A 26,266-nucleotide genomic window follows, 5' to 3' on the forward strand; every position below is an offset into this window, starting at 1 on the left:
TAAAATTTCTTGCAGGGCTGGTTTAGTGGTCATAAACCTCTTTAATTTTTGTTTGGGAAACTTTTAATCTCTCCTTCTATTTTGAATGATATTCTTGCTGGCTGGATAAAGAATTCTTGGCTGCATATTTTTCCAGTTCAGCACATTGAATATATCCTGCCACTCCTTTCTGGCCTGCCAAGTTTCTGTGGATAGGTCTGCTGCAAACCTGATCTGTCTTCCCTTGTAGGTTAAGGGCTTTTTTCCCCTTGCTGCTTTCATGATTCTTCCTCGCCTGAGTATTTTGTGAACTTGACTATGATATGCCTTGTTGATGGTCGGTTTTTGTTGAATCTAATGGGAGTCTTCTGTGCTTCCTGGGTTTTGATGTCTGTGTCTTTCCCCAGGTTAGGAAAGTTTGCCGCTATGATTTGCTCATGTAACCCTTCTACCCCTTTTCTGTCTCTTCATCTTCTGGGACACCTATGATTTTTATGTTGTTCCTTTTTAATGAGTCACTGATTTCTCTAATTTTTAAATTGTGGTCTTTTGTCTTAGTCTCTCTCTTTTTTTCTGCTTCATTCTCCATAAGTTTGTCCTCTATAATGCTGATTCACTGCTCTGCCTCGTATCCTTGCTGCTGTGGCATCCATTCGAAATTGCAGCTCAGTTATTGCATTTTTTATTTCATCCTGACTAGCGTTTACTTCTTTTATCTCCGCAGAGAAGGATTCTAATCTGTTTTTGACCCCAGCTAGTATTCTTATTATCGTGATTCTAAATTCTGGTTCAGACATCTTGCTTGTATCTGTGTTGATTAAGTTCCTAGCTGTCATTTCTTCCTGCTCTTTCTTTTGGATTGAATGCCTTCGTTTCGTCATTTTGAAGAAAAGGAATTGATAAGGTAAAAAAAAATTAAAAAATTAAAAACAACACACACACACAAAATCAAATAAATAATATAGATCCTAGGTGTGTTGTGGTCTGGTTCTTGAAAGGAGTTTAATAGATTAGGAAAAAAAAGGGATAAAAAAGAAAAAAAACATTCAAAAATTTGAGAAAATGAATACAGTGAAATGAAATGATGGAAGTAAAATAGAATTTGAAAAATATAAAAAAAAGTAAAAAATATAGTAGAAAATAATAAGGAAGAATATTTTTAATAAAAACTGAAAATAAAAATAATTCTTTTCTCTTTCTGTATTCATGAAAAAGAAAAAAAAATTTGAATAGCTGTACCAGTGAACAGACTGAAATACGATTGAAACTACATCGTTTTCCCCTAGAGTTCAAACTATGAAGCACTTTATAGTCCATAAACTAAGCAGGCGGCGAGATTTGTGTTCCTGAAAGGTGATGTTGGCCCGGTTGGGCGGGGCTTAGTTTAAATGGCTCCATTCTCCACTAGATGGCACTGCTTACCTTACTGGGTGCATTGCTATGGTGCTTGTAGGTGGGTGTGCGCCTGCGCGGGAGGAGTGAAAATGGCGTCGCCCAGGTATTCAGTCTCAAGTGTGGGAACTCTGTGCTCTCCCCAGCCAGCAATCGCACACCTGTCCTTTGTCTCCGGCTTCTATCCACTCCCTGCTTTTACACTGTCTGTGACCAAGCCTTCAGTTTGCCAGGAGGCACCTCTCTCCTGGGTTTTATCTCAGATGCGGCTGTATTTCCTGACCCCTCAATTCTGAGGGACTGTGGCTTTGACCCGCTCAGATCCTTTGGGAGAGGGTCTCACCGAGCAATGGCCAGTGCCGGCCACACCCAGGAATATTTGCAGGACTGTGCTGCTGCCGATGCCCGGAGACTGCAACTGGGTGCCAGCCTGCCCCAGAAAAAGTTAACACGATCATATAGCACCAGCGTTTCAGGGATTATGGAAAATCACAACATACATCTGGTACCAGGTTTCACCCTTAACGACCTTGTTCCAGCACCAGCGAATGTGGGTGTTCTCTGGGGTCTGCTGCGACCAGGCGGCCACACAGTCTCTACCAAATGTCCTTCCAGCAATGGAACTGCTTCTCTCTGTGTGGCCCGTGGACCTCCCAGACGCTATTCTGCTCCTGGAGATTCGCCCTTCCCACCAGAGCACCACCAGGTATTGAGCTGTGGAGTTTCAGACTCTGTTCCCCCTGTTTATAGAGCCTTAATGGAATTTAAACCCTCTCCTTTCTCCCTTTTTTAGTTAAGTCCCTGCGGCGGTTTCCACTTTTCCACTTTCTCCCCAGCTGCTTGGGGGGGGGTGCCTTTCCCCCCCCCCCCCCCCCCCCCCCCCCCCCCCCTCATCTCTGTCTGCAAGCAAAAACAGCTCCCTGCCCTTTGCGGCTTCTCTCTTCCCCAGTTCACCTGTCCGCACTGCGTACCTGCTTAATTTTGTGCTTCATGTTGTGCAGATTATTGTGTTCATCCTCAAATCAGTTTTCTAGGTGTGCAAGATGGTTTAGTGTTGATCTGGCTGTATTTCACGGACGCAAGACACAAAAAAAACTTCCATGCTGTTCTGCTATCTTGTCTCCTCCGGAAATCCATAAATACATTTAAATACATTATTCCCTGTTAGAAATAGGGTTGGAGAAGATGGTTGCAAGCTCAGAGTACTGGGAAAGTAGGTTCAGAGGCAGGTAGTTGCTCAGAAGGTGTCCTGGTTGTTGCTTACTTTCCAGTCGGTGAATCCCACCATTAATGGATTTCCTCACTAATCTGGTAGCCTTGGCTCTCCACCCTATTATAACTAGTGACACTAATATTCATCATGAGTGGGCAGCAGGTTCCTCCTCCTTTCAGACAGCAGTTACAGACACATCCCTACAGGAGCACGAAAAGAGGGAAATCCCTTACTTCTGTGGGCAGAAACCAGGTGAATTTTCTAAACTTCAGCTGGTTTGCTTGCGAGAGAAGGGATTCGGGTACAGAATGCCTATTAAGGAAGAATGGCAACTGTTGAGTTGTCTTAACAGCCAACCCCCCCCCTACAATTTATCAGGCCAAGCTTAGATCTGTTCAGAGACCACAGTAAAGGACTGGGAACTTTTTGCAGGGGGTCTTGACTGCTGTGAGGGAGCTTTGGCCCTTTGGGAAGAGTTCCCTGTGTCAAACCCTGTGACAATGGGAAACCATTGATGAATATTGAGTAGTATTCAAGCTCTTAGTTCCCTGGATTTGGCTTATCATGCTGTTAAAGGGGACCCACTAGAGAATGAAGAACTGTTAGGAGAAGCAATCTACCATGAGCCCTGAGCACCCCTGCATGTTCTCACTTCATGTGAATGTAAGACCCTGACCACTGCCTGGGGGATATCTTAGTGTTCTGGCAGTAAGCAATCTTGAGAATTGAAGTAATGTCTCTTCCCTACTTTGCACTATAAAAATGTTGACTCTCCCAAGCTCAGTGTTCTTTTCCTGTGACACATCCCCCTGCATGTGTAGGCATCCATCTATCTAGACCTACCCCTAGTCACTTTTGTTGGAGAGGGGGGCTTGAAGAACTAGCACAAACCTGCTCACATTGCTTCCTGTAAGTGTAAAAGTTCTTTATGTTTGATCTGGGAGTCTCATGGCCTCTACCAGTATCCATGATAAAATAGTAGGCTAACCTGTTAGTTGCAAGTAGGATAAAATTGTAGCCCTTTCATAGGCTACTCTGACAGTTTGGGTAACAAGGACAGGATACAGGTAGCCATGGCTTTCTACAAGAGAAAGGACATGGGTCGGGTGAGAGGATGTGAGAAAATAACCTGGGGTCTGGTAGGAAATACTGCTGAGCAAGTGGGTAAGCGTCCTTCACTGTCCCACCTGTTAATGAAATTTTTGAGGCAAAACAGCAAGAGGTAGGATTGAAACACATTGCCCAAATGGTACTTAGCTTGTTGTTCACTCTTTTCTGGACAGGAGGAGGAAAGAATGTTTTGACAACAAGGCAGTAAGCCTGTGGCCCCAGCTGAAGGCTCTATGGCTGTGGCTGATGAGTAGAGGGTTCCCCGAAGGTGAAATAAATGGCAATAAAGATACAGAGTTTGAATGGACCAAATATATTAGGAGTTTGTTATGACCAAGCAGGTAGCCATTTGAAGTGAAAGTAAATACATGACCTTGTTTACTGGCACAAGGCCAGTCTCTATAACCCCTGATCCTTTTCTCCCTTTGTTTTAAGGAAAGAAGCTATTTATGTTGGGGATCTTTGAGGAGGAGAGGGACTCCCTTTTAACAACTCTACTGAATATAAGCATCTAAGTCACCATCCTACTTGGTCCCATGGGCACAGGGAGCCCTGGGCACAGGAATGGTCAGAAGTACCAAGGACTGTGGGGGCAGATCCATGGTAGTATGCAAGCTGGGCAAACAAAAAAATAGCCCCTGAACCCTAGGTGCTCCTCAGAGCCAAGAGGTAACTAGGGAAAAGGCAGCACTGACCCCAGAGCAGGAGTCAGAGAAAAGACTTTCCTGCTGACCCAGCTGCCCCCTGCAGGCTAGCCTCTCCTACTCCTGTGACTTCCTCAAACTCTTGGGTTGGAACATGATTTCTTGGTGGCTGTGGCTGTGCCTTGCAATATCGGTCTCAGATTGCTTGGTCTGAGTGCCTGTAGTTGGTGGGGGGAGTGGGGGAGTGCTTGACTTCACCTGGCAGGGTTTGGGCAAAGTCTGTAGTAGGAAAGGAAAACTAAATAACTGTAGGGGAACCTCTACACCGGCTCAGTGTTACTGTTGTATGGCTTTCACAGTAATGTGTTATTGACAGCAATTATACATTAAATTGAAGTGTGAAAGTTTGCAAGTCTCCCATTCAGGGACTACTGCTTATAGAGAAGTGATTCCTGTTTCCTCTTGAGTAGCATAACAAAATACAGAATCCTAAGAGGTGAGAAAGGAAAATCAACAGCTTTAGTTAGGTGAGAACTTGGTGACTGCTGGAGTACTCAGCCCATTTCCTAATATAACAGTGCCACGTATCCTTTGCAGGCACCAAGTACACCCTTTGAAAAAGTTGGACAGCTGGGAGGCTACTACTGAGCTATTGTTGAAATGATGTCCGACCTGTAGAAGCCTGGTACCTGGCCTAACATCCCCACTTTGGGTGACATGAACTCAAACTTGAAATTAACAAAAAGCCCAGCAGCCTTCCCTAGTCAAATGGAAATGATGCATTTTGGGGATGCAGCCGCTGCCCATCTTAGTTTTACTTGAAAAAGTGATACCCACTCCTTTGGAAAGACTGTATTCCAAGACTCAGCTGCCTGAAGCAAAGCCACTGGCTCAAAAGGGCCCTTGATTACAGAGACTTTCCCAGTCAGATGCCTGGGCCTGGTTCACTTATGGTCCAGCTAAGTTAAGAGCTGTCGGTGTCAAGTGATGTTTCTGGAAACTGACTACAGTAAAGGCTGGTCAGCACAATGGGCTGAGTTGAAGGCTATGACCCTCGTCCTAAGCATTCCTTAGGGACCAAACATGTTATATTTTTACTGACTCGGGCTATGGTCTATCACTTGGCAGACATAGACTGTCAGATTAAAGACACTCTTGGGGGCCACAAACTAAAAATGAATTGCAGCTATTAGTTGAACTGTCTGGATCACTCATGTAGATGCTCACAGTGGGGGCCTATTCACTGAAGACCAACTGGAATCAAACTGCTGACGGAGCCTGTAACCACTCAGATTGCCACCATCATTGCCTGTATCCATCATCATACCAGATATGACATTACATGCACCATCATAGCCTGGGCACAGAGTAAAAGTTTTATGCTTCTGGTGCAGAGGCTACCACTACATGCCAGGTTTGTGACTCCTGTTAAAAGTCCTGTTAGTCTAGGGGCGCCTGGGTGGCTCAGTCGGTTGAGCCTCCGACTTCAGCTCAGGTCATGATCTCGTGGTCTTTGAGTTCGAGCCCCGCGTCAGGCTCTGTGCTGACAGCTCAGAGCCTGGAGCCTGCTTAGGATTCTGTGTCTCTGCCTCTGCCCCGCCCCCACTCATTCTCTGTCTCTCTCTGTCAAAATAAATAAACATTAAAAAAAGAAAAAAAAAAAAGTCCTGTTAGTCTAGCCATGAGTGAAGCCACATAGCCCAGGCACGGCCTCCATCCACTTCTGGCTGACTAACTCTGTCAGGCCTTTGGTTCCCTCTTGAGGTTACCAATAGTGCTTCAACAGGATACTTTTTCAGGTTACAGTGTTGCTGTTCTAATCAATCAGCCAACTCTACCCTGTTTTGATCTTGAAACTAATCTGTCTCATGATTTTGTTTTTCTTGACCACATACATTCTGACAGTGGTGAATCTTTATTGTGAAAACCACTCAACAGCAGAGGGCTGATAATCAAAGTATTTGATTGACTTTCCACTCTTCCATCCATAGGCATCGACTATTGTTGAATGTTGGGACAGCCTACTGAAAAAACAGCCTACAGTCACAAGATTTCTGACTACTTCACTTACCTTGTCCTGGTCAATACACCTTTGTAAAGCAGTTTGGCCACTGAATGTGGCTGTCCCCAGAAAGTGGTCACTTTGTCTTTACTGCAGTATTAAGATTCTCCAGAAAAAAAAGAATGAATATGTTCATGAATATATAAAGAGATGTGTTATAAGAAAATGGGTCACGTGATTATGGAGGCTGAAAAGTCCCAGGATCTGTTCTTGGCAAGCTGGAGATCGGGAGAGCCTGTGGTGTAGTTCCAATCTGAATCTAAAGGCCTAAGGACCAAGAGAACTGATGTATAAGTTTCAGTTCAGGAGGAGGAAAAGGCTCACTTCCTGGCTTGAAGACAGGCAGATAGAGTGAATTCTCCCTTACCCCAACTTTTGTCCTATTCAGGTTTCCAACAGATTGGATGAAACCCACCTATTTTTGACAGGGCAGTTTGCTTTACTGGATCTACTGAGTCAAATGGTAATCTGATCAAGGAACATCTTCAGACATACCCAGAATAATGCTTAATCAAATATCTGGGGACCCCGTGTCCCAGTCAAATCGATGCATAAAATTAACTCTCATAGCTGCTTATGGTGTAATGATCAAAATGAGAGGGATTGGAGAGTGTTGTGTAGATTTATCCTGAAAATTCTGTTTTCAGCCCTGACTATTGTTAGGCATGATGTTATATTTGCCCTAACAGCATCCCCAGGCCAACCTTGTTACTACAACTTCCAGGTGGCAGCCTAGTCACATTGAATTCTGGTTCTCATTGAATTGTTTCAGGCACTTGGATTCTCTCGTTGGTTTGACATGGTCCTAGATCATGACATTTGGAAAAAGAGTCACCTCTAGAGCCTTTCTCTGAAAGGAAAATGGCCTAGTACAATTCTACCAAGCTGTTGCAAACTCCATAAACTTGACTGACTACTTGGTTTGACATCCCCCACTAGATGGCTGTGACCACAATTTGATAGTCATTCCCTTTAACCTACTGCGAAGTCTATCGGAAACATCAGGTGCACTTGCAGCTCCTATTCCTCTCTGTAAAATGCACAACCTCTACATGCCTCCGTCACCCCCATTCTTGTACCTATTGCTGTTTCCTTATGGGGTGGACAAATGCCACCTCACTGTTGGTGTGGACGTATGGGACAGTTTGGGCCAACTGCCATCAGACCGTCTTTCCAAAAATAAGGCCTGGTTTCAATCATACTTAAGTGGATGGGGACTCTGAAGCCTACCAGGTACCAGGAGGCCTCATTAGTGACACTGTCAACCTGTGTCCCCTAATTAATAGGTCCCAGTTAGGAGGTCCCAACAATTGTAAACAGGGGTATCACATATGACCTCAGAACTATACCTTCTATGTGGAAGTCAGGCATTAACTTGCCCCCTCCCTGAAAACATGGTGCCTTGTTCCGTAGGGAGGGTCATAAGCAACCTTCAAGTGTTTAAAGAAGAAGCACCATTAGATCATGTAGCCCTCAGATGACTGTAGAGATTCCTCCAAGATGAAGCTGCCTTTGGTTACAAAGGGGAACTTCCCGGAGGGTTGGCTGATTTATTTATGCACCTTCTGCAAGAAGTTATCCTATCTTGAGGGTCATCCTATTTGAAATGTTGATATGAAATTCATCCCTGACTTTAGCTGAAGGCAACAATGATACCACCTCAGCCCTGGAAGGCATTTGGGTGAGCCTCAGTTCACTGGCCAATGTGGTTATGGATGATAGAATTGCCCTTGACTTCCTTGTGGGCCCAGGTAGAGTCTGCAAACACTAATACATTCTCTGTACCCAGATTAATGCCTCAGGCTGGGTTTAAGGTCAATACAGATATAAGAGAATGGCACCCAGCTTTCTAAAGCAGACCTTGATGGCTTATGGTTGGTTGGTTGGTTGGTTTTCTTGTTTGTTTTTTTATGTTGTTTGTTTTTCTACCTAGTTGAGCCCTGGCCCTTGGGTATGGGTAAGGTCAGTTCTGCAGATTGGTCTCATACTGTTGCTTGGAGTTTTGTTGATACTATCCTTTTAGGATGGATTAAGTCCCATTTCTGTCAGATCAATCAGGGTGGCCAATAGAGTGGCAAACAAAATTCATCAGAAGTGATCTGTAAGGTACTGTGATGGTTGGAAGAGGAGTAACTATTTTAACATGGAGGCCTAGGAGGTTACAGGAAGTGAAACTTGTTTCATTTGAGCCATGAATGAGGATTAGTGCCAAGAGTGCCCATTTTACAGATGAGAAAACTGAGGCACAGGAGTTAAATAACTTGCCAAGGACACTGAGCTAGGGAGTGGGAAGTCTGGATTTGAGCCAAGATCTTATCGCCTCCAAATATAGAGATTGCAACTCACTGTCTCAGGCATAAGACCAAGACCACCAGTCAAAGAATTGACAGAAATTTGGCATTAGCTTTAGATATTTTTCTAAAATTGACTTGGTGATTGATCTACAGAATTGGTGATTGTGAGTTTGGAGAAGTCTGGGTGAAGAGCCCTAGGACTTTGTGGGAGCCAATCTTTAAAAACAAATGTTTTAGACAAATAATAAGGTTTACAGAATAATAAAATGAACCACCTTAAAAAATTAGTCCCTTGGGTATCCTTAATCATGTCCTACTCCCTGCACTCTCAGAAGTAACTACTCCCCTGAATTTAGTATTTATTATTCCTATGCATTTTCTTCAACACTATATGGTATTGTTTTACAAGTTTTAAAACTATATATGGTATTTGGTTAAGGGTTCCCAAGACCACCCCTAGGTTCATAGACTCACTAGAATGACTCACGGGACTCAGCCTAATAGTTGCACTCACAGCAACATTATTACAGCAATGTAGTAAAGACACATTGGATCGTAAGAGAAAAAGACACAAGTGGAGTCTGAAGGAATCCATGTGTATTTCGTATGCTCTCTCCTTCTGAGGGGTTGCACTAAGCACACTTTCCCCCAGCAAGGAAAATGCAGCATGTGTACCATGTTTCTGCCTAGGGAATCCATTGGAGACTCAGCAGTTTTATTGGGGACTGGTATGTTGGCATCCTCTGCCTGGCATGTACCAAAACTCCAGACTCAGAAGAAAAGCAGGTGTTCAGAATAAGCTATATTGTGTTCAAATCGTCTGAGCAGAGTCCACATTTATTAATTGGAATTCTATAGAATTATGTCAATATGAACTCATGGGTTTTATTCAATGGATTATAATACTATTATTTTGTCAACATATAATCATGTACACACGTACAAAATAACATATAATTTTAATTTTTTTAGGGGGGAGGGGTTCGTCTAATGCTCTGGATCTCTGGTTCTTTTTGTGGAGTTCTTTCTTGTGGGCCGGAACCTTTGCTGGACTCCCAGGCTGTTCGGGGAAATTTTAGGCGGTGATACTTATGAGCTGACAGGCAACCAATAGATACGAGCGTGGGGCAAGGGGACTGAGGGGAGGGATGAAGGGGGAGGAAATGGGTGGGGGGCGGAGCCAGGTTGCTGCCCGGCCCACGGGAGCAGAGGTAGGCCCAGGGCCTGAGCCAAAGCCAATCTCCTGGCTAAGCTGGAGCTGGTGGTGGTCGGGGAGAGCAAGGGGCAGGTCCACACGGTGTCTGGGACTGGGCTAGGGGCGCGGGAGAGGAAGGACTGTGGCGGCGGGGCAGCGAGGGGGCGGGGCCTCGCCTGCGCCCGTCCCATGGGGGCGGGTCCGACTCTGGGCAGCGGCCAACTGCGGGTCCAACCGCCGGCCCGCTGCCGCCTCCACGCGTCCCCGCCTTCGCTTCCCGGCTGGGTAGTCTGGACGTCCGGGTCTGTCGGTGTTTCCTTCTCTCCGTGGCCGTGTCGCCCTTTTTTTTTTTTTTTTTTTTTTCAGTTTTCGTGTTTCTTCCGTGTCTTCCGCAGTCTCTCTCCCTCTCCCCCCTGCGTGGTTCATTCTCCCGCGCTTCGGTGTCCGAGACCTGAGAGCTGCCCGGCGCCCAGCTCTGCTCGAGAGAGATGGAGGAGCCGGGGTCCCGTGAAGGTGAGCGGGGCTGCGACATTGCAGAGATCCCGAAAAGTGGGGCACTCTGAGTGTGGGGACAGGTTCGGCGGCACCGCCTGGGCTTAGGAAATCCAGTCTGAGGGGAATATTGAGTCAGAGCCCTCCAGTGGGCCAGGAATTCAGACATGGCCAGAGAGTATTCTTGGCTAGTCTATTTTTGTTTTCCTTCCAACGAAGCCAAACCTAAACCGTAGAATTACCATTTTAGAGATGAAAGGGAACCGAGCCAGGGGCAGCCCTTACCAGAAAGGGTTGTATGGGTTGTAGAGTGTCCCGAGCTGCAACTTAGGAGACCTGAATCTTGGTCCAGGCTTGCTGCTACTAACTTAAGTGGCCTAATACAAGCTTATTCCCCTCCGAGGGCCTGAGTTTTCCCATGTGTACAATGAGAGGGATTTGGAGTGCTGGATCTCAACAGGCCTGATAAAGGATGGGTGCTTTTTAAATATTAATTGTTAGGAATAAATAAATGAGTTAGGGAGGCCTCTTTCTGGGGTTCACTGATGGCTGACTGCGGCACTGAATTAATTGGAGTCTTTGAAATTACGTTGTTCTTTTATGCTGAGAAATAAGTGGCATTATCCTCATTACAAGTGAGAAAAAAGAGACTCAGATAAAATGACTTGCTAGTAAGTGTCAAAGCACATTACACTTCAAAGTCCAGGCTACACTATACTCTCTCCCAGTAAGAGAGCAGGGAGGATTATATGGAGTAGCAATTAATAGCTTGAGTTCTCTGCTAACATGAACAACACCAAAGCAGAACTGTATCTAATCCTTCTCTATCCTTAGTTCCCAGTATATGGTTTGTGTTAAAGTTTGGGTTTCAGTGCCAGAGTCATCTATGCTGCTTACCACTGTCGTCACCATGATCAACATAACCATAATTAACAAAAAGTTAATGATAGTGATTCTAATTGTTTTTTTTTTTTTCAACGTTTTTTATTTATTTTTGGGACAGAGAGAGACAGAGCATGAACGGGGGAGGGTCAGAGAGAGAGGGAGACACAGAATCGGAAACAGGCTCCAGGCTCCGAGCCATCAGCCCAGAGCCTGACGCGGGGCTCGAACTCACAGACCGCGAGATCGTGACCTGGCTGAAGTCGGACGCTTAACCGACTGCGCCACCCAGGCGCCCGATTCTAATTGTTATAGTGATAGCAAAGCCATAAGTGAAATTGTGAAGACATCGAAAGTTTTAATATTTTTACTTATATAGTGGTTTAAAGTTTAGAAAGCACTTTTGAGTAGTTCTTCATATTGGTCATCTTATATAGGTATTATCTACATTTTACAAGCATAGGAGTCCCAAGACCTAGAGAGATTAAGTGACTAGCACCAGGTCACACGGAAGTATAGATGGGATGTGAATCAAGCCCCATATGAGAAGCTGTGCTTCCGCTTTGGTGCTGTCCCCACTACCTCTCCCTCTCCTTTTTCCTAGTTGCTCCTCCCCACTCCATGCCTATTCTTTGCTTTATTATTATCACCCAGGGAATTCATGGGTGTGAACTAATAATCATGTGTTGACTGATCATTAATAGTGTGGTATTCACTTGTAATTAATGTGTGGGCGCATAAGAGTTTAAACACAATCTTTCCCAGAGGCGTAGACGGATCTAAATACTTTTAAGAAAGAGTTGTAACTGTTATCATCATCATCATCATCACCATCCACAGGTTTCAAGGAATAAGACTACCCTTGATCCTTGAACAACACAGCTTAGAATTGCAGTTTCACTTAAAGAAGCATTTTTTAAATAAATATAGTACAGTACTATAAATGTGTTTTCTATAACTTGTGATTTTCTTAACATTTTCTTTTCTCTAACATTATTGTAAGAATATAGTATATAATACATCTATACATACAAAATATGTGTTAATTATTTATGTTATTGGTAAGGCTTCCAGTCAACAGTAGGCTATTTGTAGTTTTGAGGGGAGTCAAAAGTGATACACAAAGTTTATGCCCCCCAGAGTTGGGGTCAGCACCCCTAATCCCTGTGTTGTCCAACGGTCAACTGTAGAATGTGTAGTGATTGACAGTCTAAAAATAATAACTGCCATATATTGAGCTCATACTATGGCATGGGCTCTGTAACAGCCACTTCAATTTTTAGCTTAATTCTCTCAACAACTCTACTGAGTTTTATATATGAGGATCCTGAAACATCAGGAAAGTTAAATAACATGCCCAAAGTCAGGTAGTCCTAGTGGGGTCCTAATCCTATGTTCTTAACCATCACGCCAGCTTGGCTCAAGGATAGATCTTTACTTAGGAGAGCCTGACCTTCTCTGGCAGGAGAGCCTGAGTTGAGGAGAGAGAGGTGTGCTCTAGTACTTTGTGAAGAAGACAATTCCCACTTGCTTTTCAATTCTGCTACTGAGAGCACAGAATTGGGAGTGAGGGGAGGAGGCTTTTCTTCTGGACTCCGGAGGCTAACTCCCCATTCCTCTCATGATAGTGAGTCACGGTTCTTCTTTAAGTTAGAAACAAGTGACCAAGTGAATCATTGGTATGCCTTTGGATAAGTTTGTCTTGATTGACACTAAACACCTGTGGCCAAAAGCAGTGCAACTTTTTCTTTCAGTTTATTGCCCACAGGCTACCTGGGAGATTGGTCTAAAATGCATACTTGATCATGCCATTCCTCTGCCAAAAACTCTTGAGTGGCTCCCTCTCTGTGGGATAAACACCCTAATAAGGTAGCAAGGCCTCCCAGGACCTGGAATCTGCTGACCCCTTTTCAGTCCCACTTCTGCAGTCTGTTCTAGTCATGCTGCACTATCGACAGTCCCCACAGCTCACTGTTTTCTGTCATTTGTAGGCTTTTCACATTCACCCCCTCTGCCCTTTTCACCCTTCAGTTGGCTGACTCACTATTCATCCTTTAAGATCCAGCTCACTCATTCATTCAGTCATTCAACAGATAATTCGTCAAGTGCCTATCAATTACCAGGCATGGTTCTAGGTATAATGGTGTAGCGGTGAATAGAACAGACTCATCCCTGCCCTTTATGGAGCTTCTGTTGTAGTATATATTAAACAAGTATAATCTGGATGATAAGTGGCATGGAGAAGAGAGCAGAGAGGGGATAGAGAGGGGCAGGGGAGTTGTCAGGAAAGGCCTCATAGATTAGATGACATTGGAACAGGGCTGAAGGAGTTTAGGGAGTGAACTCTGTGGTTATGTGAAACAAGAATGTTCTAGGCACAGAGCATAAGGATATGAGGCAGGAGTTCACTTGACTCAGTTTTTTTCTCTCCAGAAACCCTCCACTGCCCTGATCTAGACAGATCCTTTTTCTGTTTTCCTACACGCTATCATGTTGACCTCTAATGTGGCACTTATTGCATGATACTGTAATTGTCCCTGTATGTCTGTCTCCCTCACTTGGATGTAGGCAGGGACTTCTGATTCCTTTTTGTCGCCTCAGCACCTACCTTTTGGCCTGACTTGGAGTGGGCACCCAGAAGTATTTACTAAATAAATGAATAAGGCCTTCTGGGCCTCATTTTTATAGTCTGATAATTTTTACAAGTGATTTATATGAAAGGGTTTGAATGACAGTGAAAGATAAAAAAATTCTAAGCCTGCTTCTGTCTGGCTTGATTCCCTTTTTGGGCCTCTGAGAAGTAGAACCCCTGATTTCTTTGAGAAGTGTACCTGCAGACTTACATTTTCAGCATTATGACAGGCTAGCTAACCTGTAACATTGTAGATAAAATATAACAAAGTCCTTTATAGCTGAAATTGCAAGAAAGTAAGAGAAATTCCCGGGACCTAGAAGCCAAGAGTAAACTGAAAACCAGACTAGATAGCCCCTTAACCTGACCTCAGTTGCCCTGGATGTTTGCTGCTCTCACTTACCTAGAAGTTTGGGCTTTAGTAGACCTGCTGTTGCAGTGAGTGAAACTGTGGGCCCGCATGGTGTAGTGGAACTAAGATCGCTGTGTGAAACTAGGTCCCTTGAAAGTCTGCACCCCCTGGTATGGTGGACTAGGTAAAAAGAATTCTTTTTGCTGACATAGAGAGATGATAAAGATTGCCTCTTATCCTAGGCTCTAATAGAGGGGGAAAGTTTCCCCAGAGAGTTCTTAACCACAGGCTTTTCCTCATATGGATTTGGATTTATATTTATATTATCCGAATGACCTAAAACCTCCACAGAAATTGACATGGGAAACCACCCAGGCTGGTAATACCCCTGGATGCTTGTCAGCAGCCCATGTAGAATCTCCATAAAGACATACTTGACACAGGCTGCATAGGATTTCCCCAGAGTGTGGAGGATAGATTTGTTCAATGAGCATGCGTATTGCTTGCTTTGTGCTATTGAGACCGTGGTGTTACCTTTGGACAAAAAAGTAAAACGTTTTGAGTACATCCGTGCCTCCCTGTGTGTGATCTTCAGAAATAGAATGATAGAGCAGAACTTGTGCACAGGCCAGCATTTGGGTATGGCCCCATATTTAGCTGCCTCCTATCCTTGCAGAGGTCATGGAAGAAGTGACATCGTGCTCCTTCAGCAGCCCTCTGTTCCAGCAGGAAGACAAGAGAGGGATCACCTACCGGATCCCAGCCCTGCTCTACATCCCCCCCACCCACACCTTCCTGGCCTTTGCAGAGAAGCGCTCCACGAGCAGGGATGAGGATGCTCTCCACCTGGTGCTGAGGCGAGGGTTGAGGACTGGGCACTCGGTACAGGTGACTCCTGATCCCAGATCTGGCTCTCAGCCTCAATCTCTCTCCACATTGCTTAGAGCACTTCAGGGCCTGTGCCCTTTCCCATCTGTGCTGGAAGAACCCTGCGTGGGAGATGAGGAAGAAAAAAAAGAAACAGTAAAAGCAATGGCTCTCACTTACTGAGTACTTCCTGTGTGCTAGGTGCACATTAGATTCTCAATAACCACTCTGTTGTGACATAGGCACGGTTGTCAGTCACATTTTGCAGATGACGAAACTGAAGCTCAGAGAGGTTGCTACTTTGCTCATGGTCACATAGCTGTAATAAAACAGCAGAAACAGGCTTTAAATTCCATCTCTGATTCCAGAGGCCTCCACGGTTCATTCAAATTCAGCTAACATGTGGTGTGTTTTTCATTCACATTTTCTTTTGTTCTTATAAGTCATCCAGGGAAGGAAGGAAGCATCGTTAGTCCAGTTTTCTGATCAGGGATCCTGGTATTCCAAGAGATAGGTAGCTTGTTCAAGACAACTAGCAGATGGTGGGGGCAAGGATAACAACAATCCTCCCCCTTCTGCATGGTTTATGTGAGGTGCATACTATCCCCATCGTAAAGGAGGAAATGGGATTAAAAGTGGTTTGCCTCAGACACACACCTACTAAGCAGCAGAGGTGGGGTTGGAGCCCTTGCCCCTAAGTAGCACATTTTTACTGCATTTTTCGAGAGCAAAGAATGATTGCTGCCCTTGGGCCTGTGAGTATAGGGTTATTTCAGATCCCATTTTTCTTTTCTCTTGCAGAGCTGGTTGAAGTGAGGATCAGATGAGACCATGGATTTGAGAGCCTTTTGTAAACAAACATATATATCTTTATAATAGGCACTCTAATCCTGCTGGTTTTCTACTCATGGAGATATCACCATGAAAACATTACCTCTATAGGGATGACTTTTTTTTTTTCTTCTTTCTTTTTTTGCTATTACAGCGCAAGTGCTTTTCTGCTGAATGTGGGCCTTGCCAGAAACCCCTGTCTCTGCTCTGGATGACTTGCTCACATCTCCTTGTGGAAATGATTTTTACTTTAGGGAACCTTCAGTCCCTGCTCTTTCACCCATCATGTCATGAGCCTTCCTCATGGCTGCTTCCTAGGACCACACCTCTGCTTGTATCATTGGCCTCCAGAGAGGCCCAGCGGGGCAGCCTACCTTGGAGTTCTAGTTTTTTATTCCCTCCAGGACAGGCATTGCCTGCGGTCGTGTTGCCCTGCTTTCTATTGCAGACAGTTAGGCTGTTGAGCACTTTTTACTGGACCATGCTTGTTGTGTAACCTCAGAAACGTTCACAGATGTGTCCACTTGAACTCATTCTCCCTTCTCTGTATTTTATCCCTTCCATTCTCTGATTTATCTGTCTGTAGAATCTTGAAGTTAGAAGAGTCATCAGCCTAGCTTCTTCCCCAGTAAAGAGATCTTCTGTATTCTCTTGGTAGCTACTAATATCTTAGGGGTTAAGAACATGGCTTTGGAGTCAGGCAAGACCTACCATTTATTGGCCATGTGACCTGGGACGTTTGACTCTTCTGTTTCATCATCTATAAAATGTAATTAATAATAGCAATTGCATAGTAGGAATTCAACATTAGTCATCTTCTATAAAGGATCTGCTTACACAACTCCTCAGATGAGGAACTTAATCCTGTGGCAACTGTTAACTTTTGTTTTTGGAATGAGACAACCTGTACTTCTCTATAATTACCCGTTGGTCTTGTTCCGGCTTCTGGGACATCCAATCTATACATAATAGAAAGTCCCTTTTCCAGAGAATGCTCTTTGATGTACCTGAAAGCAGTATTCATACATTCTGAGTCTTTTGATTTGGGCACTTGCCAGCTTCATTCTTTTAGTGGCTCTTAAGACCACAGTCTTGATTTCGTTTCTGGGCCCTTGAAAGCTGTGATTACTGTCTTTGGGATTTGATTTGGGATGTCAGTGTCCTTTTTCAAAGAATGGTCCTTTGAATTTAGGGCTCCAAGGATAGACTGACCAGCTCAGCAATGAGGTGGGTATCCTGTTTTTTATCCTTTTAATGCAGTCTTTTAATACATAAAGTAGCATTTGTTTTTTTGGCAGCTGCATAATACAGTTGACTAATGTTAAGTAGACCATCAGCTAAAACCTCTTAATCTTTTTCACGTTTGCTGGTTTAAAAAAAATACATTATATATATTTTTTATTTAAAAAAATTTTAATGTTTATTTATTTATTTTAAATTTTTTTTAACGTTTATTTATTTGTGAGACAGGGAGAGACAGAGCATGAACGGGGGAGGGGCAGAGAGAGAGGGAGACACAGAATCGGAAGCAGACTCCAGGCTCTGAGCCATCAGCCCAGAGCCCGACGCGGGGCTCGAACCCCCGGATCGTGAGATGGTGACCTGAGCTGAAGTCGGACGCTTAACCGACTGAGCCACCCAGGCGCCCCTTTTAATGTTTATTTAAACATGGACCGCGAGATCATGACCTGAGCCGAAGTTGGATGCCCAACTGACTGAGCCACCCAGGTGCCCCCCCCCCAAATTTTTTAAAATTGTAGTAGGATAGAGGCTCCTGGGTGGCTCAGTCATTAAGTGTCCAAGTTCGGCTCAGGTCATGACCTCATGGTTTGTGAGTTCGAGCCCTGCATCGGGCTGTGTGCTGACACCTAGGAGCCTGGAACTTGTGTCAGATTCTGTGTCTCCCTTTCTCTCTCTGCCCGTCCTCCACTCACACTCTGTCTCTCTCCCTCTCAAAAATAAATAAACATTTAAAAATTTTTAATTGTAGTAGGATATACCTAAATTTTCCATCTTAACCATTTTAAGTGTACATTGCAGTTTTGTTAACTATGGGCACATTGTGGTGCAACAAATCTCTGCAACGTTTTCATCGAGACTGCTGCTCTATACTCTTTGGACAACCCTCATTTCCCCCTGCCCCACCTGCTAGCTACCACCATTCTTCTTTGTTTTTATGAGTTTTTAGATACTTTGGATACCTCATGTAAGTGGAATCATACAGTAGGTGTGTTTTTTTGTGATTGGCTTATTTCACTGAGCATAATGTCCTGAAAGTTCATTTGTGTTGTAGTGTGTGACAAGATTTCCCAGGCGCCCCAATACTCCTCTTTAAAATGTTTATAACGTGGAGTGGTAACACATATGTAGAAAACATAACATAAATGTCAAATGTACAAAACATGGATGTCTGCTCTGTGAACTGACAAAGCCAACACTTGTGGACTCATCACTTAGCTCAAGAAATAGAATACTACCAGTACCTCAGAACCTTCTCTTATCCCCCCTCTCTTTCCCAGAGATAATTACTATCCTTATTTATAGCTCTGGAGTTTAGTTTTGCTTGTTTTTAATCTTTATTCTTTATGTTTGGCTTCTTTTGTTCAGTATTTTTGAGGTTTATCTGAACTCTTGTGTACAGGCTTCTCTGAATATTCTTGTACATGTTTTTGCTAATACGTGCATGCATTTTTGCTGGACTTATGCCTAGAAATGTCATTACTGGATCATAGGGTATGTTTATGTTCCCCTTCAGGAGATAATGCCAGCCAGTTTTCTAGAGTGGTGGTTGTGAAGGCTAGTCTACTTCAGTTTCACCCTTGCTCTGCATTTAGCTCTTTAAAGTTCCATCTTAAAGCATGGGGGTTTACCAGGGCCCCAAATTTTTGTCCTCCTAGCCCCATAAGGCTGTCAAACAAATTGTTCAGCTTCTCAGCTTTTCAGTTATCTCTTTGAGAATTAGCAGAGATACCCTGAGAGGAAAAAGGACTTGAAATACCAGATCAACCTTTCTGAATGAACTTCTCTCAGTTCTTGGCCTATAATTCCTCATTGTCTTGTTTCCTCCCTGATGCTTTTAGCCAGATGTTTTTGTCTTAATATTTTATCTGTCATCTCCAGTCTCAATGGAAATGTTGGTTCAAATTACCTAGTTCGCTGTTACAGGAAGCCCTTTTCCTCCATATTTCTGATGCAAAAAGTAGCATGCTGCATGCACTGGTCTGTACTTTGCTTTGTTCATTTAACAATATGTTAGGGAGATATTTCCATCTCAAGGTGTAGAGGCCTTCCTTTTTCTTTTCTCATCTCTTGCATTGTGTGTTCATGTAACCAGTCCCCTGTTGATGAATATTTGGGTTCATGATATTTTGCTTTTCCAAGCAATGCCACAGTGAGTAATCTTGTATATACTTAATTTGATGAGCAGATATACCTTAGGATAAATTCCCAGAATTAGGCATGCTGGGAAAGGATGAATGCATCTGGAATTTTGATATGCCCTACATAAATGTTGAAGCATGTTACACTTTGGTCCATATAAGAGAGTGCCTGTTTCTTCACATTTTTGCCAACAGAATATTGTCAAAGTTTATGCCGTTGCCAGTTTGTTAGATGAAAGGTACTACATCAATTTTAATTTTAATTTGCTTTTCTGTTTTATGTGTGAGGTTGCACATGTTTTTGTTGTTTTTTCCTCTTTCTGTGAGTTGTCTGGTCTTCCTCTTTGCCCATTTCAGATGGGTTTCTGGAATTTTTTTTTTTTTTTTTTTTACCAATTTATAATACAGTTTTAAAAATCTATTAAGGAGATTAGGCCTTTCTTTGTAATATGTCTGAGTAGGCATTATCTCATTTTAGCCTTACAGCAACTCCTGTGTGAGCATGTTGTTACATTTTCCACTTCATTGATAAAGAATTTGAGGTAAAGTAAATTCAAGTAACTTGCCTGAGGTCACACAATGAGTGATGAAGGCTGGTTTGAACTAGGTATCTCTGACTCCTTGCTTGAGTTTTTAATGCCAGTGTTATGAATTGCCTCCCCAGGATAGTAGAGGAAGGAAAAACTCTTTGTTTTAAATTTCCCTTTATTTGCCTAAATTTCATATTTGTCCGCTTTGCTTTACTTTTCTTCTTTTCTTTTTCTTTTTTTTCTACTTCCTTCTACTTTTCTTGGTTTTTCTTTCTTTTAAAAAATATTTGTTTAGCTCCTATCATGTGCTGGGCACTCCTCAAAAGACTCATAATCTAGGAAGGGAGCCAGTCACATAAAAAAGTATGATTATTATATAATAAGTTCTATAACTCTTCTGTGTCTACAAAGAGGAAGCTACCAGTTGCTTTGGTGAGAGGAGGGGAGCAGAGGAAGTTCATAGAAAGCTTTACAAAGGAGGGGACTTTTGAGTTTGGAGGGTGAATTGGGCATCTAGACAAAGTGAGGAAGTGTTCTAGACAGAGGGGACAGCTTATACAATATCTAGCATTGCCTCTTCCCAGCCTTATAAATCATCCTGTAATGTTTGAGAATTTAGTGACTACTTGAGCCTTCATGATTTCATAGATTTTAATATCATTTCTTTCTTATCACTGAAAAAGACTAATGCTTTTAATGAGCCTCATGTATTCCTATTAGTCTCTCACTCCTGCTCTCTCCCCCTTCCCCTTGTCTAGTGGGGACCTTTGAAGCCACTGATGGAAGCCACATTACCTGGGCATCGGACCATGAACCCCTGTCCTGTGTGGGAGCAGAAAAGCGGCTGTGTATACCTATTCTTCATCTGTGTGCGAGACCATGTGACTGAGCGTCAGCAGGTCATGTCAGGCAGGAATGCAGCCCGCCTCTGCTTCATCTGCAGTCGAGACACTGGCTGTTCATGGAGCAAGGTGAGGGACTTGACTGAAGAGGTTATTGGTGCAGAGGTGAAGCGTTGGGCCACATTCGCTGTGGGCCCAGGTCATGGCATCCAGCTACAGTCGGGGAGGCTGGTCATCCCTGCATATGCCTACTACATCCCTTACTGGTTCTTTTGCTTCCGGCTACCATGTAAAGCCAAGCCTCATTCCCTGATGATCTACAGTGATGATCTAGGGGCCACATGGCACCACGGCAGGCTCATTCAGCCCATGGCAACAGTGGAGTGCGAAGTGGCAGAGGTGACTGGGAGGGGTGGCAACCCCGTGCTGTATTGCAGTGCCCGGACACCAAACAGGTGCCGGGCGGAGGCTTTCAGCGATGACCGTGGTGAATGCTTTCAGAGACTAGCCCTGAGCCGACAGCTCTGTGAGCCCCCGCATGGCTGCCAAGGCAGTGTGGTGAGTTTCCGGCCCCCGGAGATCTTACGTGGGTGCCAGGACCCTAATGGCAAAGATGCTTCTACCATTCAGCAGAGCCCTCTACTGGACAGATCACTAAGGCTAGAGCAAGAAGCTGGAACACTGTCTGAATCATGGCTCTTGTACTCACACCCAACCTGTAAGAAGCGGAGGGTCAACTTAGGCATCTACCTCAATCAGACCCCCTTGGATGCTGCCTGCTGGTCCCACCCCTGGATCTTGCACTGCGGGCCCTGTGGCTACTCTGATTTGGCTGCTTTGGAAAAGGAGGGCTTGTTTGGGTGTCTGTTTGAATGTGGGACCAAGCGAGAGTGTGAGCAGATTGCCTTCCGCCTGTTTACAGACCGAGAGATCCTGAGCCATGTGCATGGGGACTTCACCAGCCCTGATAAGAACCCTGAGCCAATTGAAAGCTAAAAACTGACTTAGGACCCAATTTTCCATGGAAAGGAAACCACAGAAGGCAACCACAGCCAGGATAATGGAGGCCAGGTTAACAGAAGTTATTGAAGCCTACAGAGAATCCAAAAACTTAATATTGTGCTCCCTACCTTTTTTCCTTCTCCTCCAAGGAGCAAAATGAAAATTTTTCCATAGCTACTACAGTGGAAAGAACTATGAGTTGGGAAACCATGATGTGGTCCTGGTTGTGCCACTGGCTTGCTGAGGGATGTTGAACATATCACCTGAACTCTCTGGGCGTCAGGTCTCCATTTGTAAAATGAGAGGATTGGTTCTGGGATTTTTCTTCTTCTCATTTCTAGGAAAGACAGAGTGTCTGCATGCTCCATGATCAGCAAATGCTGGCTCTGTAGCAGACTCTGATCTCAAAAGGGAAGTCAGAGGACTCATCATTTCCAATGACTCACCACTCATCCAGGTGTGAGGCTACACTCAGGTGTTCTGGCACGAAGGAAGATCTGGATGTTTTGTTCTGTTCTTAATAACAAACACACACACACACACACACACCCTTTTAATCATGTTTAGAACTCTATAGGTTCTCTGTCCTAGAGGAATTGGGCCAAACAGTAGGATCATGAGGTCACCTACCTTCTCCAGCTTTGCAGCTGTGTTCAATCTTCCTTCCTTATCTGGAATGCTTACTCCCTAAGGAGAAAATGAGAAGCTCAATGCTAGTGGCCCTTGATAATGGCACACATTTTTTTTAAATTTTTTTTTTTAACATTTATTATTGAGAGAGACACACACACAGAGCATGAGCAGGGAAGGAGCAGAGAGAGAGGGAGACACAGAATCTGAAGCAGGCTTCAGGCTCTGAGCCGTCAGCACAGAGCCCGACGCGGGGCTCGAACTCACAAACTGTGAGATCATGACCTGAGCCAAAGTCAGTTATTCAACGAACTGAGCCACCCAGGTGCACATATTGTTTCTGATGGCATTACTTTTATGGAAGATGAACCTGAAGTTCATTTACTAGGATGGTTCCTGATGAGAAAAGGACATGGATTAGGACTTTAAAGCATTGGACAGAACTTCCCATGGTCTCTGCCCTCACGGAGCTCACAGTTTATGGGGCTAGAAGTGGGAGAGAATTCAAGAAGATCAATGCAGCTAGTTTGTAGATGCTGGGCTTTAAGTTGAGGTGATGGTAGCTCTTGATGTCATTGTCTTAGTTGCATCTTCATTGTGCTTGGAGTCATCTGCCCCAGGGCTGGACCAGGCTTCTGGGTTTCCCCCAGGCCCATTTTTCTCAGAATGTTGTTCTGGCCTAGCCACTTCTTTACCCATGGAGGATGTCTTTAGGAAGACCATTAGGAAGGTCTCTGGACCTCAGACCTCTGAATCAGGCCTGTTTTTTTGGACCTGCTACAAATACCGTTTGTGGAGTAGGGCTGCCTCTTTGTCTGATAGGTTTGGGGCTAAACTTTGCCAGTGGTGGGTCTCTCAGATGATACCAGATTGGTTGTTCTTATTTTAGATTCTTTCCCCATAGCCTATTATTGTAACAGAAATTCTATCATGAGATACTTGGTTTTCCTCCCTATTTTAGGAGAAAAATACCTTGTATCAGAGAACTATATTTGGTGCTGAGTAATGGCCCAGAGAGCAAGTGTTAGTCTTGGAGCATAGCCTAGGAGGCTAGGGGTTGGCGGTTGCCCCAGTCCTATGGGGAAGAGTCGTGCAGGATGAAAGCAGAGATTAACTTCACCTACTCCTGCATATGGCTTAAGTCCATGGCTTAGAGTGACTTCTTAAAATTCCCTTAGCCTCTCAGCCATTTGTCAAAGTTATTCTCCCAGCACACAGTTATGATCATTCATTCATTCATTTGTACATTTACCTAAATATTCTTGAGAGCCTTGCATAATGTAAGGTGCTTCCTATTGACATTCCCTGGTTGAAAATTACTTGTGGCTCTTCATCGCCTGCTAAAGGGTGTCTACATTTTGTCTGGCATGTAGGGCTGCCAGTTGTTGGGTGGGGTAATGAATACTTATCTCTCCTTCATATGAATCCCACTGTCAGAGAAGACCTCTGTCGAGATGGCAGTGGAGGGGGTGACAGAGCTGCTGGTATAGGGAGGAGCTGGGGAAGGGCAACCCTCTCCTGAGTAGTAGAAACTTCCTGTTCTGCAAAGCTTTCCTGAACACCATCCCCAAATAGACGGGAACAGGGGGGTGGCTCCGTTCTCCAACAAGGTCTAAGGGATGGAGAAAATGAAAATATCAAGACTTCTTTGGAACCATCCAAGGAGGGACCTCAGTCACATGCCAGTGTGGACCACAGCCGTCCAGTACCAGCACTCATTAGATGTCTTCTCCATCTCTGAATTGCCCTTCCCTTTCTCCTTCCCCTTTGCTTCATGTTTGCTTCTCCTTAGTGATTAGCATAGGCAAAGGGCCTGTGTGTATATTTCAGGAATAGCAAGAAAAGAGGGTTGGGTAATCCGACATTTGTAATCCAATTACAGAAGTAATCCAGAATGAGGATTAGGGAGAGGAACAGAGTGGGCAATGGTGGCTCTGAAGCAAAAGAGCAGCAGGGTAGGAATCCTGGCACCTTAAGGAAGAGAGAGAATGTGGCACAGATAGAGACAGAGGCTGGAGAGATGGTGTAGGTGGAGGCCTCTGTGAAGAAGAAATGATAACAGGCTGGAGCTGTTTCCAACACGTATGGAAAGGGAAGGAGGCCTGCGTGGGCCCACAGTTTAGGCTACAGATAAGTTCCTGCCCAGCCCTGTAACTTTAAGCTGGCTCAACTTGTCCATGTTCCACGTGACTAACAAAAACAGCTGGAGGCACTCCAACTCTGTGCCGATTACCCAAGCCTTTGGGGCCCTGGGTCCAATGCCATGATACTGGTATCCTAACTAAGCCCATTTCTAGCCCTCTCAGGTTGGTAGAATGAAAAATATTGGGCAGGTGATGGCAGCTGTGAAGAAAAGAGGACAGCAGACTGGAGGCCTCTAATCTAGAAGTGTGAAGAGAGGACTACAGAGCCTGTGGTCCTTTGCCTGTAGATGTTGCCCCCCTGTCTTGGGACCCTTAGAATGGATCCATCCAGCACACATGGCCCATGTCTGGGAGTGCAGGAAAGCATAGGTAGGGACCTCCTGCTGCTGATATGTACCCAGATCATCTTCCGATCCCTTCAACCTGGTGGTGCTGCTCATGCTCCCCAACTCCTGATGCCCTCACTCCTAGGCCACTATTATGTACTTCAGGCCCTCGTTATTTGGATGCTCTATTTGGACCTGTTTCTCCTGGTCACCAATCCCCCCTCGTATCCATGGGATATCATGCAGCTGCAGCCACAGATCAGAGACATGGCACCCTGTCTGTTGGGTAGCCCGAGGGACCCATAGAGGTCAGCCCAAGGCTGCGCAGCCTCCTCTCCAGGGTAGTAGGATTCAGTACTTCCATTTCAGCCAGATTAGGCTGCTCAGGCTTCTTCAGTAGGCTGTGAATTTTCCCCACTGCATTAGTCAGTGGATGTCATGCCATCCTCTCCTGTGATGCCAGAGTGCACACTGGAAGCCTCCCTTTGGTCATCGCCACAGCTTGCCATGTATTTCTGTTGTTGTGCCCTGTAGGCCTCTGCGAGGCTCTAAATTCCTTGAGGGCCAAGTCTCTATGAATCCTCCCTCTGTCCTTTTTACCTTGAATCACAATGGTTGCTTTATAAATATATGCTTTTTCTATTATATTCTGAATTCCCTGAAGGTAAGAAGAACTGTGTCCGATTCTTCTCTGTCCTCTGCACCCGGCACAGGGCCTGGCACAGAACAGACAGCAGTAAAGTTTCACTGAAGGAATAAATGAGTCAAAGATCCTTGGCCTTCTGGAGCTAAGAGACAAGGCCAGGGCAAGCTCCCCCACAGGGAGAAGTATACTGTATCCCCTGTAGATTGGATAGTGTTCTAAACTTGCTGAGCACTCACTCTAAATTAGTCTTCTCTATGCTGGCTTGCTTCCAGGTCAGCCCGGATGTCCCAGGATGACAGCCTAAGACTGAAGCTAAGCCTTGACTTGGGGTTGTCATTTCAGTGGTATTTCCCTTCTGTCCCTGATTGGAGTGTCTATAACTGCCTGTCAGAGGGGGGTGCTCTGGTTCAGTGTGGTCTGAGCATGTCTTGGCTCCGTGATACCAAGTGCCAGAAGTGCCCTCTGTACCATAGCAACTACCAGGACTCTGAAACAAAGAACATGAATAAAGAGCCTAATTCCAATGACTGCTGTTTGTTTTGTTGTTGTCGAACAGTGAGATGATTATCATCCTAATACTTCTGTCTAGTTTGTACCCAACTTCTTTTGAAAAATGGATTTGACTTTTCCTAAGGACTTTTCTTGCTTTTCCTAAGGACTTTTACTTTCAGAAAGCTTTACTAATAATCTTTGTACTTGGGGTGCCTGGGTGACTGAGTCGGTTAAGCGTCTGACTCCTGGTTTTGGCTCAGGTCATGATCTCACAGTTTTGTGGGTTTGAGCCCCACATTGGGCTCTGTGCTGGTAGTGCAGAGCCTGCT

The 26,266-nt window shown here is 44.6% G+C and overlaps 1 protein-coding gene across 1 annotated transcript; it reads left to right on the plus strand.

Moving 5' to 3' along the window:
- Positions 1-25,972, plus strand: NEU3 (neuraminidase 3). Its single transcript, XM_049652331.1, is given in 5 exon segments — positions 1-2,077; positions 10,285-10,367; positions 10,370-10,402; positions 14,924-15,135; positions 20,614-25,972. Coding segments are annotated over 5 exon segments (1,566 nt in total). The 5' UTR covers positions 1-1,919; the 3' UTR covers positions 21,694-25,972.
- The last annotated feature ends 294 nt before the right edge of the window (positions 25,973-26,266 follow it).

Source organism: Panthera uncia, chromosome D1 (genome assembly GCF_023721935.1).
Source record: "Panthera uncia isolate 11264 chromosome D1, Puncia_PCG_1.0, whole genome shotgun sequence".
Classification (NCBI taxonomy): Eukaryota; Metazoa; Chordata; class Mammalia; order Carnivora; family Felidae; genus Panthera; species Panthera uncia.